The following is a 14,946-nucleotide window of genomic DNA, read 5'->3' as shown; positions in this document are numbered from 1 at the left end:
TCACACACACTAAGAGCAATTTGGGAACGCCAGTCAGCCTAACCTGCATGTCTTTGGACTGTGGGAGGAAAGCGGAGTACATGGAGGAAACCCACCAAGCACGGGAGAACATACTTGTGGTGAATTAAAGATGTGGCCATAAACAAATACATACATTCCCAAGGAAATTTCTCAACATGTGTTTTGTGTGGCAACTACAGTAGGAGGGGCGTTCAAGTCAAACCAGGACTTTTCTTGTGAATAAAGGTGTAAAGCCAAGACATCAAGCAAGTTTAAAAAAAATTGAATCCCAACATTGTTTAACTGATGGTACTTAGTTAGTAATGCAGTAACCCAGTGTAGGGATCTATCCAATGACAAAGCTCTTTTGCATGACACTCTGAATAAGCTGATCCTTGAAAATTGACGAAGGACCTTCATAAGAGACACATCTGTCTGTGTGAACTCAGGTGCGAGTTATTGACACGTCCCCCGTACAGTCCAAGACATTTTCACATGTTAGGATGTTAAAGGAGTTCCTGGGAGGCCAGACGTGAATCAGACAGGCCTTGATGTGTCCAAGCACCAGTTAAGAGGACTGCATTAGTGTAGCAGGTGATTGTAAAGTGAGATTTCTGCATAATCAAAAATCCCGCCTTGACTTGAATGCCTCTCGTATTTTAGAACGTTATGATTCCTAACTTTTCTTAAATCTCGGAGTGCTGGATCAAGACTTTCTGGAATTGCAGCATGGATGCACTGCATCATGTTAAACAAATTCTCAAAGCAATTACAGACTCTATTGGGTGTTTCTTAGAAATAATGAACTGGAGGCTACATATTAAATTCTCACATCATTACATTCCCTTATCATATTATGTCGTGTGCCATGTGGCAGGACGGTGCCTCAATAAAAAATATTAAACTATAAGAATAACTACCATGTCAGCACCGTATCATTTGTCATTATATAAAATTGTATTTATATATTTGTATGGATTAGTCTAAGTAAAATAATTAGCTCAGAATAGGACAACTCGGGTCCTGGATCCTCACTCGATGTGTGAGATCTGTTAACTAACCAGCTCGATAACTGAAATGGCAAAAGGATGTTACACCAAACACATGGAGGGGACGAGTGAGGAGAGGGACGTCAGCACGGGGGCTTCAGTTACACACCTGGGATTTTTGTGAATCAGGTTATTTGATTTGACTATGAAGCCCAGCAACCATTAATGATTAAGTCTGGATTGTGCAGGACTCCACATGAAGGACTAAAGCTGCACAACAGCGGCTCAAACAGGAATCGTGATTAGTTTTTTTTTTTCAGTATTGAAATAATGGTTAATTACACGTAATTACTGAACCGACTGAAGCAAATAATCAGCTGCGTCGCTCTTAGTCTCTCAGTTACAGTAAATAATTTAGTCATTATTTTAAATTAAGCAGCTTTTCTTTAACATTGAGAATCGAAGTAGGGCTGCTTCTTAAAAGTCACATTAGTGAAGTTTACTAAAGAGCCATAACAACAAAAATAGCCTAAAATAACTAGTAATTTAAGTAATATTTTGAATATTTTCCCACCTCAGGACAGGAATGTGATCGTAAGTCTATCCCTCTGCGGCCCGTCATCATTAGCTCGGTCTGTTTAAATAAAAGTCGTCTCCGTGTCTCAACATGTTTAAACAGCAGAGAAAATAATCACCGTGTGTTTGAATTGGTCATATAATACATAAAGGAATATTAATGTCATATGCATATCAGGAAGTCCACCTTTTAAACTGCTTATTTTGTTTGTTTAATTGTTTTATGACTATCAATATGTGATTATAAACTAACTACCTGAAAGGTGTTGACTTTAATTCAAAAGTTATGTTATAATTGACGAAAAACAATTAGAGTTTTGCTGACGCCATAAATAAATAAAAAATCTAATATTTATCTCCTTAATCTCGACCTCCTGTGGCATTCTATATTTTTCGTATGTTTACAGATGAAGCCATAACATTTCAGTGTGACATATTGATGTTATATTAAACTGTCAGTTAGCGGATTCGGACTCCGCGCTCGAGCCAAAATTACGCAAGAAGAGCGGGACAAAATCCAAGTTCAGAATCGCGCATTACTGAGATATGTCTCTGTTTCTGACTCTTTGTGTAGCGCTGAAATCCCTCGTTAGATCTGAGGTCTGAATATGAATAGGGATTAACTACTTATTATGTGCATGTACAATAACAGTCAAAAGTTTGTACACCCCTTCTAACTCCATGGTTTTTCCTGATTGGTATTTCTAAAACAATGCTGCAAGTAAAGCTTCATAACGGCTCTGATCTGAGGTGCTGGTTGTTAATTGGTGATTTCTGTGGCTGGTGACTCTTTTTGTCTTGTTTTCCTGGGAAGGTCTTCATGAGAGACAGTTTCATCATGGAGTTTGATGGATTTTACAAACACACTTGTTCTTTCAAGAACCGTTCCAGAACAGGTGACCTTCGTGTATTAAAATGACAACTGACTGTTGTTGTTTTTGTTGTTGTTCACTGTTCTAGAATGAAGAAAATAAATCACTAGAACAAAAACATATTGAATTAGAAGGTGTGTCCAAACTTTTGACTGCTCCTGCACCTTAGCCCTGAATACGGCTCTACCGTAAACAAGTAGTTATTTTAAATTAAATTTCCTCCTATTGTCATAAAGGAGGTAAAATGTTACACTTGACTATATATATATAAGTGTATGAGTCACATAATCCTCTGTGATCCAGTCCACCAGAACAGTCCAGTCCACCAGCCCGGGTCATTGGCAACTCCAGTTATTTGCACGGTATTATTTTATAGATGTTTGTTTTAAATTAGCTACCCAGTAACGCTGCCCTGTAACCCGACTCCCCTGTCCGCTCAGGTGAAGCAATCATTTCCGTGATCTTCGCCGCGTCCACAGGCCTAACAATGAACCGACACGAAACCGAGCGCGTCAGGCTCCGAGACGAGCTCGCTCAGTTCCACATTCCTCAGGGGTTTTGTTTTCCTCCTTCTTCCCTCCCTTTTAATTACACCTTCTCCCATTGCTCTCTTAGGGCGGTAGTTTCACTCCTCAAATCTCCAAAGCCGTCTCCTCTCCGGGTGGACGGACCCTTTTACCAAACCAAAAGGTTATCTGCAACGGTGCGTCCTGATGTTCGGAGCACTTACAGCGCAATTACTTTGAAGTGCTATCTTTATTCAGTACGCGGTTATCTGAGGCCAGAGATCGTATCGCGTAAAGGCCGAGGAAGTTTAGAGATTATTGCTTCTCTATTCTGCTGAATAAGGCCTTTTATATTTTATGCAGAGGAGGAAAAAATATACAATGAGTGACAGACGTCTGTCTGACGAAAAATGAAACAGGAAAAGGATACAAAGTGTCATACTGGGAATAATTATTATTATAAGAATAGAAACATAAAAAATGTGCTACATCGGGGCAAATTACAGAGTGACATTCTTTCCTTTCTCTCTCTGTGTGTGTGTGTGTGTGTGTGTGTGTGTGTGTGTGTGTGTGTGTGTGTGTGCAAATTAACATACAGTAATATATCCTGATTTCTTGGTGTTAAAGCAGAAAGCATTACCTTGGTTGCAGGTCTTTCCAGTATAACCCGGGTGACACTTGCACTTGTTGGGTCCGATACAGTCTCCATGCTTGCATCCGTGTTGACACAGAGCTGTAGAGATTCCCATACAGGTGAGACAACCATCAATTATTTAAAAAACTTCACACTAATTCATTAAACATTACACAGCATTACACAGATTTAACCCTGAGTATGATCGCCTCCCCCTGCAGGCTTTCACATTAATAATGTTGTTCCGTACCCGAGTACACTAACAGTAGGCTTCTACACTCGAGCATGATCCATGCCTGAGCGGTACAGAGTGCTGGTACAGAGTGCTGGTACAGAGTGCTGGTACAGAGGGTATTAAATGCACCAGGCTTTAGGGGTCAAGTGTACTTGGGTCCATGCCAATGTGTGAAAGAACTTGGGAAAATGACCTTTAGAACACTTACATCAGAGTCAAACAAACAAACATGTTTCTGCATCCGAAACAGTCCTTAATGAATAGATATCTAAACGATTAACCAGGACTTAATTCATATGTAACTTTTAAAGGCGTGTAGTTGAAAAATACTGTAAAAAAAAAAGTAATCATTATAATGACGGTACGACGCTGACGGATGTGAAGTGGATTTACTGTTACAACCCAGAAGCGGATTAATTCCTGAAATGTTTTTTTTTCTTCTTACATCACAGCAATTTTCCTGTGATTACCACTTTAAATGATCATTATTATTATTTTTATTTAATGAAATTGAATTGTCTATGTACAGTTTGAATTAATGTTGTGGAACATCTGCAAAATAACATATTACCTCCTACTGCTGATTAGAAACAGTCGCTTATTCACCAGCTCTCTCTCTCTCTCTCTGTTATATAACTATAATTATATTATAATGAGAAAAAAATGTAGTTTGTGTAACATCCTGTATGTAATGCACGCCTTGAAGACTTGCCCGGAGCAGAACTCTTACATTCCCAGCTCGAGCACTGACGGTTACGAAGCACTGACACTGGAGACTCCTTCATCAGGGAAAATGAAGCCACCATATCCACACTTGGAAGGTATTATTTCTCCTGTTTTAGGATGAGCACAATAACATCACTGTACTAACACTCTCATAAGGATTTTTACTCTAAGTAATACCTACATTAAGGGAGAAATCAATTTCTAAATGGCAAAACTGTCCTTTAGAGCTTTGATACTCCATTACCAGTAATCCTTTCATAATTTGTTATTAAAAGAATAAAACATTAATGAACGTATAAATAATTTCCTCATCATATACAGTAGACCTCCTAGAAATAGAACTTGCGAATACACTCTACTGTTTTTCTTCTTTATAAATGCACTAATTTGGCCTGCACTGTTTGCCTTCAGGCACTGAGCCATACTGAGTGCGATCCACACTTCCACTTCACGACTGATTTCATCTCACATGTGGATCGGGACACAGCCACGCCCAGAGCTGCACCTGGAGAAATAAAGCTTCTCAAATCTGAAAGCAGTGGGTTAATGCGGATTCCAGGCACCCGCCGGCTCCGAGTCGGTATATTAAGATATATAGAGTGGTGAGCGGTGTGTGTGTGTGTGTGTGTGTGTGTGTTCCCCTTGCCAGCCACCGTACATTTTTCTTTTCAATCAAAGTGCCATGAGTGTCAGCAGGCCGTTTCGAGTGGCAGCTTCCAGCCAAGACGGACTAATTTCCATTAAAAGCTTCATTAAGTCTGTCATAACAGTGTCCGCTCAAAGGCGTTAATTATGCCCAGTGTGGGGACGAAGAGACAGGCGGCGGGGACAATAAGGGACAGGGATGTCAGACACCTCCATCTGCCCAGTCACTCACACACACACACACACACACACACACACTGAGCGGAGAATAAACAAACGAGAGGATATCATCACCGTGTCATTCTGTCAATGTATTCACAGCACAAACACACCAACGCCAATAATAACATCTGTCTAGTCCCTGTTTATGGATTTTAATGACACTGTATGTTTGTTGTTTGTAATCGCTGTAAGGACAGAGATGGGACATGGCATGAAGAATGTGTTACTATGTTTTAAGTCTGTTTCGGTTGTAGTTTTACGTAATGCACATGTAAAGGAAGGGAAAATTAGAAGGTATGAAATAATCTGAAATATATTCCAACACCAGGCAGGACGTCACCCGATGGTTTTCTAAAGTTAAACTACAGCGAAAAATCAGCCACATCCCTAATTATGCATATTTTATTATTGCTTAATGTAATTTGAACTGATGAGTTACATACAGTAACAACTTCGTACGATGGGAAACCCAGATATGAGGATCCATGAAAACCATTTCTTTGTGGCTGTAAACATGTTCATTTCTGATGAAGAATTTGTACATTTTAACACGGGGCTCTGATGGGGACTGACTCACTGCTGGAGCAGATTTTGGCACGTCAGTGTTTTATTCATTTTTCAGAACAGAAGGCTGCCCCTTGGGTATGTGTTACAAACAAGAGTCGTTAAATGGCAAATGACGATAAACCAAACAAAGGTTTTTGTTTTTTCACCAAATTAACAAACCCAACTGCTAGACTTTACAGAAATGTATGAGGGTGAGTCAAAAATGATCCGCAGTAGGTACTCCAAGGCAGGTGGAAGTCTCTTAAAGAGAATCATTACTGGTGACGAGACATGGAGTCTTCACCATGAGCCTGAGAGTAAACGGCGTTCCAGAGTCTGGAACGGAAACATCCTCAATCACCGGCCGAGAAAAATTTCAAAAGTCGCCCTGGAGGTGCGAGGCCGCGGCGCTAAAAGCTACGCCATGGTGCTGCCATTAGGCAGAAAAATTATGTATTTGTCTTTTATAAAAGTTCCCTTAAATAAATTCCACAGCTAACGTGCAGATCATTTTTGCCTCCTCCGTATATTATTATTATTATTTTTGTACTCTTAAATGAATTCTACACTTACTTTATCTTTATGGGTTCGAAAATTCAAAAGCAACAATTAAAAGCACTAATAAACAACAAAGTTATAAACAACACTCATTGTTATAAAGTCCACAGATTTATACTGGCAATTAACTTAAAAAACATTAAAGCTATTAAAGTGTTTAATCTGCGCTGCGTATTGATTAGTCTGTCCTGGAAAAGTCTTCGTAATGTCAGGGTAATGTTTGCTGCAGTAAAATCTTTTACATTTCAGCTCAAAAACGGGCATTTTTGCCTAAACGTTTTTTTTTTTTTTTTTTGCCAGTAGTAATGTGAATATAGTTATTTTTAGATCCAGTACATCCTGGATGGGTTTCCTGCGATCGCGGTACACCACTCACAGCGAGGGGAAGTTTAGCTTAGCCAGCCTCCCTACTGGTTAAAAGGAAATTGGAAAACTCAAAGGAGACAGATGAGAACCCGAGGTCAGGACCGAACCAGTGATTATCTGGTCGGTCATTAAGAGACAAAACACCAGCTTTTTAGGCGATTTTGAAATTAAAACGCCGAACACGAAATCCGTGGCATGTTTTAAATCACCTGTCTGATCTCAGGGGTAAATAAGTATATAAGTATATATAATACCCCTGTGTGTCGTTTCACCTTCACTTTGCTTTTACACTGAATTGTAAAAGTCACTCAATCAAACCTTTCTTGAATTCCTTATTTTGTAAAAACCTAATTAGGACGTACAGTAGACCTGAAACTCAGCGAATAGTTGTGCTTTGACATTGAAACGTTATCCGGGTCGCTGATTTATCTGGTCCGCCAGGCAGCTATCAAACCCGGCGAGATCATGGATTAGTCTGGAGTACCTGCTGCCTGGTCAGGAGATGAGGTTATATTTGTGAGCGCCGGAGTCTCGGGAAGAGCTTACGGAATAAATAAGTCGTGAGGAAGAGGAAAACCTATCCTCTTTGTCTGGGAGTGAAAAACAGCCAGCTCTTGGCATGCACACACACACACACACACACACACACACACACACCTCAGGCATGACTTAATCAAGGAAAAACCCGCGTGAAGACTGACCACATCAAAACCTGTCAAACGTCCCTGCAAGTGTCTTACAATACACACTGTCCTCTCTGGAGCTTTCTGTCACCCAACTAACAGGGGGACGGTTTACACTCCACACACGGATCACAAGTCAAACAGGAAGAAAAATAAAGACAAATAAAGACGAATACACGTCTGATGGTTGTGTCGGACAGGATTATTTTTTATCTGAGATGTAACCATGGCAACAGTCGTAACAGTGTAGTGAGGTCTGTTTCTTAGATGCGTAATGAGCAAACAATGGGTCCTCAAGGTGACATGACCTTCAACTCATTCGCCAGAATACAAACCAGAATTATTGGCACCCTTCGTATTGAAGAATAGCACAGATAATGAGTTTTTATTTATTTTTATTATTTATTTTTTTAACTTAACTATTTTGGAAATGTAAATAGTTTCATTTGAACATTTTCCAAGTAACTTCCTTTCTTAATTAGTGAAAGGCAATCTAAAACCATTGGCACATAATACGATTAATATTTAACGAATAACAGAACTGTGGGGAGAAGTTTGTGCTTAAACTCTCCCGGGGTTTTTTTTTTCTTTTCTTTTCTTTGGTTTGTTTTTCAAACTTTTCTCGTTAAGGCTCTTGTTGTGTTTTGTGATTTTGTTTTGACTGTTTTTGCATTTTCCTGATATTTCCGCCTGACTTGAAGCTTAACAACCATCTGTCTCACTTACGTCAAAAACAACTTTGGTTTTTCCTCACGATGATGGACGATCAAGCTGATTTTATACGCGTAGAAAAACTTCAACAAACATATTGACTGAATGAGGCACATTAAAGTTTTGGGAAACGTTTTTAGTGAATGGATTTTATTTATTTATTTTCCAAGTGTCACATTTGTTGTATTATTTGAAACATTTATTATATGCATGAATAATTGTGATGAACATTTTTGAAGAGAAAATTGTATTCTATATACTGTATGCAGTGATGTTTAAAAGTTAGTGCCCCCTCTTTTAATCTGATTTGTTTTTGTGTAGAAACGTGATAATTATAAAAAAATAAATAAATCACAAGGACCTGATTAATTGATCATCAGTGTTCGTGCAGCCCTCAGTGGTTGTATTCTTAGACCTCCAAATACACATAGAATTAAAAGAGGGTGCACTAACTTTTGAGCATCACTGTATTTTGAGAAAAATAACAATAGCTTCAGGTAAGGGAGAGGTGACTAAATGTTCCTGTGGACGATTTGAGCCACCGTGTGTTATGTACGGTTTAATAAAACTTTAATAATTCTCTTAAACGGCGCCAATATTTCTGGAGTGAACGTCATCACTGTCATTTTTAGTTCAGTCTACAGAGCTTGATTTTCATTCATTAATTTATTTATTTTCTTCCATATCTCACGCTAAAATCAATAGCGGTTTCCTGGTCAGCACGCGTGCTCTTACAAATGTCATAACAAGCCCTTTATGGTGCTGCTATAGACTTAGAAATGTCACGATAAAATGCATAACCTTTTATGAGCAAACATGTCACATTCCCTATACGATGTCGAAGCGGATAACACGACTCGGCGGTTAAAGAGTTCGCACAAACCAACAAGCACAGAAAATCACAACAGTGGCATTTATATACATCATGCATACCTTTGTTTATATACACTTTGATCATCTACATATTATAATGCAGACTTAAAGTAGAGTGTAATTATTACTTTAATTACGATGTGATGATTGCACCCAGCCAGAGGTCTTTTCGTAAAAAAAGAATTCCGTTAAACAATTGAAATTTATTCATTTATATATTAATCTATTTAAATTAAAATTTTTCTTTGGATTTTTCCAGATTTTCTCCCTAAATTAGTTGTAGCCCCCTCAGTATGTCACGTCCCAATGACGTCGGCTGGCCGCATCTTTTCGAACTGTTCGCTCGTGCACCGTTGGGGCGGCGTAACACACTCGGAGGACAGCGCTATCCGTTTCCTTCCGCTTGCGTGAGCTCACAGACGCCCATGATTAGCTGTAAAGCCGCGACTGACTCGAGAGCGCTATGTGCCTCTCATCCCTCCCCTCTGAGAGGGCTCGGCCAATCAGCTTTCTCTAGGCTCCTGGCCGCAGGAGGGATTAGAACTTCCAGAAGCTAGGACAAGAATTTTAACGCACATGAACCAGACCAGAACAGGACCATGGGCAGGACGGAGACTCATTTATGCCAGTGGGGACCCAAAGGCCTGCTTGTAGGGTCCAATCCCACAGAAAAGCCAATGTATCACAAACTGGTCATAAAAGTAAATGCTGGTTATGATAGAAAGGTATCAGAACAATCAGGCATCAACAGCTTGATGTTTATGAGGTTTATCTGGCCGAGAGTTCAATGTTGTTGACTAAGCCTCTAAGTTCCCCAGATCTCCATCCAATCGAGCCATGGGATGCGCTGGACAAACAAGTCTAATCCATAGAGACCGTGCCTTGCACCTTACAGCACTTAAAGGATCTGCTGCTAAAATCCTGGTACCAGACACCACAGCACACCTGCAGAGGTCTTGTGGAGTCATGGCCCGGGGGTCAGACCTGATTCGGAAGCACCTGGGGAACCTGCAGTACACAACTTTGGGTGCAATGTTTTAATGTTATGGCTGATCGGTGAATCTATTCAAAGTTCAAAAGATCCTGAGATCTGATCGTCAAATTTTTTACTTCTGCCTCGAAGTCTAAACGCTCGCTTTGAAATATTACACCAACATAAATTAAGATGAATGAATATGACCTACAAAAAATTAGCTCCAAATTATTGCTGGTAAATATAGCAGACTTACAGAAAAGACCAGCATATAACAGCACTCAGCGGCTCGGTGAGAATGAGTTTCACAGCTACGGTGTAAATTAAATAACCGACTGAAGGGAAAGGGAAAAGAAACACTGAATAAAGTATGTGTGAGCTGAAAAAAATGAGTCAAAGGTAAAGCGGGTGTGCTCGGTTCTGTTCTTATGGACATGGTCATGCGGCATTATTAATAAAACAACGTCGAAATGTTAATAGACTGTTATTATGTTTGCACGGCTTGAAACTAGCCCGGGTATTCATTCTTTTTTTTTTTTACTTTTTTGTTCACATGTACTGTATTTAAATAGCAATCAAATCATTCAAATCAATGTTTAAGGTTGAAGTGCTTTACTGTTATATGCATTAAATGACATGTTAACCTGAGCTCAGGAAATTCAAAGCAGACTACTTCGGTATTATATATATATAAATAAAAATATATATATATTTTTGGAAATGCATTGATATAAAAGAACCTGAGAAATTTCATACCTGAGTCATAAGCAGCAAATAAATGGTTAAACCATATTGTTATGCCTTATAATTAATTAATTATTTAATTAATCAATTAAATAATTCATTAATTTAATAAATATGTCAAAATATAACAGGTGATAAAATGTGTCTTTAGAGTAACACAAGAACTTTATAACACACACATAAGACCTGATTAACACAGACGAAGCAAAACATTACATAAACAGTGCATTTATTATAACACATACATGAAGTTAGTGTTTTTTTCCTTCGAGCCACATTCATGATGTATCCTTTTCTAAATTTCGAACTTTACTAGAAGCATTATAACTTATTTATTCCTGCTGAGAAAGTATAAAGATATTTATTCTTCGTTATTCTGTACCTCTAAAGTTTATCCACTCATAGAAGAACTCTATTTTTTTTAAGACTCATAAAGAATCGACGGTGTTGTTTTGGACGGGATCTCGATCCTCGAGCGCGGCAGCGGGAACAGAGGCTGCGGCAGCAGCAGGTGGGAAATGTGCACAGGAAATCAGCATGTGTACCGAGCATGAGTGAGAGCTATAAATAAACAGGAAGTGAGGATCCAGAGGACGGGCTCCTCGCAAAACACAAGAACAGAGATGAATGCAAAAGGGAACATGTGATGCTAACCTTTGGCCTGGCACCTTATCCCGAGTACCCTGTTGGTTAAGGGGTAGAGAGCTGCAACAAAAACAAACAGCCAAAAAAAACAAAACAAGGGAAGACGAGGGAGAGGGGAAGACATTACATGGGAGCCATGCTGTGAAGGACATGCATTCTTTACAGCACATACACAATACATATAATGCATACCAACAACACAGTCTCTCACGTTTCATTTGGTGCAAGAATGTTAGGTACGCAGTGCAGAAAGAGAGAGAGAGAGAGAGAGAGAGAGAGCGGCCTAATTATGGGATTAAAAAGGGTCCTTGAGCCTTGATAACCCAAGCACCTCATTAAAATGTACAAATCCTGCCACGCACAAATATATCGAGCCAAGAAACGTAAGCACATTCTGTACAGCCTGAGACTCAGGGTATTGGAATACAACAGCGAGACGCAAAATCGGTGCCAGAGCACAACGAGACTGCATCGAACCCCCAATAAGATACATAATGCAGTACCATAATATCGCATATTGTGTTACTGTATGAGATTTTAGTTTAAATGAACGTATCATTTTTCCTCCCATTCATGATATGAGAGTATACTGGAGAGAAGACACGCGTTCTGCACAGATTAGGCCCTTACAGAACTGGTCCTCAAAATGGGATGCGATGAACACCATGGTGAAGTCATCATGGGGATTTGACTGGCCGCTCGAACCGATGGGTTTAACTCAAACGCCTTGATAGTAAAATAATGTCACTCTGTTGTTAATAATGTCTTCTGGGTAGCTCAAATATATTGCACACGTTTACTTTGAATTGTCAGGTTGTAGTGCTGAAATAAATGTGCTGATGGGAGTTGGTGGATTTGATTCGAAATTTAAACGAGTCCCTGAGTGCAACAGATTTTTAAACCTCAAATGTGAAACATCCCAGTCTTAAAACTTATCTGCAGCACCTTCTGTACGGTTAATATTAACATGTTAATATTTCCACTTGAATGCGCTCTATGCTCTGTCCTGCACCGCCACATTTTACCCCAAGCGAACCTCCACCTCTATGTTGCTTCAATAAGGAGGGGAAGTAAAAAAGAATTTCAGCTTCATTTCTAAATATATTTACATCTTTGCTCATGTACATGTTGCTCGTTTCACAACGTCTATGATTAGACGTACCAGGCTGAAAAAAAAAAAAAACATCTCCACATAATCTAAACACATAATTGGTTTGCAACTCACTTGGCAAAGGCGGTACGACAAACCAGGCACAATGCAAAGTGTTCAGGCTTTAAAGTCTTTAGGATATTGAGAACATTATAATATTTGAAAACAACCAGGTTACAGTACTGTTACTGCGTGACATCAGCTTATATAAACACCCCTGCAATGACCTTGTATTCAAAAACACACATATGTAGATGTACCCTGACATACTGTACAAATTGAATCCAGAGGAAATAATGTAAATGCAGATAATCTGTTCCAGCTGTCCAAAATATCACCAATTTCCAACACTATAATCTATAAATTTTTGCATATAAAAATAATCTTAACATTTAGAAATGACACGTAAATGAAGTCGAATATGAAATAAACAGACTTTAAATCTCACTTAACCTTAATCTATGATTCCTCTCGGCACCGGCTGCTTTAAAAACCAAACTGAAAGCGGCTCCCTTTTCTTCTTGCTACCGTCCTGGGGACCCGCGGTGCTACGTCTTCACTAAATCTTACACAAAATACAAAAATCCCACAAAGAACAAAGTAAACTCAATTTGTTTAACTTTGCCGACAAACATGTTTCACAAGCCGGGGAAATTTCTTGCAAAATTTCAAGGCAGGGCGTTCGTATGCCAAGCGACCACTGTATGTTAATATGGAGTCTGTCCCCAGTTGGTTTAGCAGTTCTAACAGTATTCACTCTTCAGAAGGCCGTCCACAAGATGTTTATGTGTTAATTTGTTCTCGTTCATTCTGTAGAGCGTTTATAAGATCAGGCACTGATGTTGGACGAGAAGGTCTGGCTCACAATCTCCGCTCCAGTTCATCCCGAAGGTGCTCGATGAGGTTGAGGTCTCAGGGCTCTGTGTTCGGGACGGTCGAGTTCTTCCACACCAAACTCATCAAACCTTGTCTTTATACTCCTTACTTTGTGCACTGGGGTACAAAGTGCTTTTCCCAAACTGTTGCCACTGAGTTTAACAAAGCATTGCATGGTCCAAGATGTTTTGGTATGCTGATGCATTAGGATTGTCCTTCACTGGGCATAAGGGCAAGTTTGGACAAAAGTAACAAGATTGGACAAATCCTTGTCCATATAGTGTATACTCTTCATAGTTTCAGTTTTTTTATTTAAACGATGCCACATATTTACTTAAGTTCACATGTGCAGTTTTATCAGATCTAACATTTATACACATGTTTTTTTTTTCCCATAACGGAGTGTGATACGCTTTATTTCTGTCACTGTCAGTGACTTTTTAATCATAAGGATTAATGAAATCCCATTCTCTTTCCAGCACAAACAAATTCACTTCCGTTTATGACTATCTGCTTCACTTACAGTATATCCACCCAGACGTGTTTGTGTATTATGTTACCAATTAAAAGTTCAGATCTGATTCAGGCTTCTTTGTAGTCTTATCAGGAACTAAGCAGGCAGAAAGGGCCTCTCCAGCAGACTCAAATCCTCCTGGCTTTCAGGATCTGCCAGTAGGATCAAAGCAGTAGAGCATGTCAGAGAGAGAGTTAATACGAGTTTAATCTTCCCAGTGTAAATCTAATCGCATGGAGAGAGAAAGAGAGAGAGAGAGAGACAGAAAGACTAGCAGGTGGACAGAAAGACAACCAGAGAGAGAGAAATAGAGAGAGAGAGCGATACAGATACAGAGAGAGTGATACAGCATGTCAGAGAGAGATATTAAGAGACCAACAGGAACAGCGATCCTGGGAGACGGATATCAAAAGACAGGAAGAGAGAGAAAATAACACAGAAAGAAAGAAACAGGCAAAAATGTAAAGACAGCAAGAAAGGCAGACAGAGTTAAATGCAGAGAGAAAGAAAGGAAATGAAACTGGAAAGAGGGAGGTATAGTGAGGAATGGAGGGAGACAGATGCAAATATAGACACGGAGAGGAAGAGAGAGAGAGAGAGAGAGAGAGAGAGAGAGAGAGAGAGGGTCAAACAGACCGGAACAGAAAGTCCAAGCGTAACAGATTTGGGCGCTGGACACATTCGGAGTGGACATGAAGATGTGCTGCACGTATTCTCAACCTACGTTCATTTACCGTCAGTTCAGTTACTCTGAAGCTATAAACGCTATCATACACGTCCTGATAACAATTCAGCACTAAACTGTTATAAGTGATCCATCACATGATTAACCATATTTTATAAACAACCTAATGATTACACACATTGCTATTTCCTTTTTCTTGGGTTTTGTCCCTTTGATC

The 14,946-nt window shown here is 39.4% G+C and overlaps 1 protein-coding gene across 5 annotated transcripts in view; it reads right to left on the bottom strand.

The window, feature by feature from the left end:
- npnta (nephronectin a) overlaps positions 1–14,946 on the bottom strand; it is a 67,283-nt gene that overhangs the window by 31,403 nt on the left and 20,934 nt on the right. For 3 of the 5 annotated variants that reach the window (XM_053502370.1, XM_053502374.1, XM_053502372.1), the window contains exons 3-4: positions 11,514–11,564; positions 3,584–3,676 (exon numbers count right to left, since the gene is read on the bottom strand). In XM_053502370.1, coding sequence (XP_053358345.1) covers positions 3,584–3,676; positions 11,514–11,564 — 144 coding nt within the window. The remainder of the gene's footprint in view (positions 1–3,583; positions 3,677–11,513; positions 11,565–14,946) is intronic. The other 2 variants (XM_053502371.1, XM_053502375.1) reach the window with 1 other exon arrangement.

The sequence above is a fragment of the Clarias gariepinus genome, chromosome 8 (genome assembly GCF_024256425.1).
Source record: "Clarias gariepinus isolate MV-2021 ecotype Netherlands chromosome 8, CGAR_prim_01v2, whole genome shotgun sequence".
NCBI classification, from domain to species: Eukaryota; Metazoa; Chordata; class Actinopteri; order Siluriformes; family Clariidae; genus Clarias; species Clarias gariepinus.
Note: the sequence above shows the minus strand (reverse complement) of the source record. Positions and strands in the feature narration are given on the sequence as shown.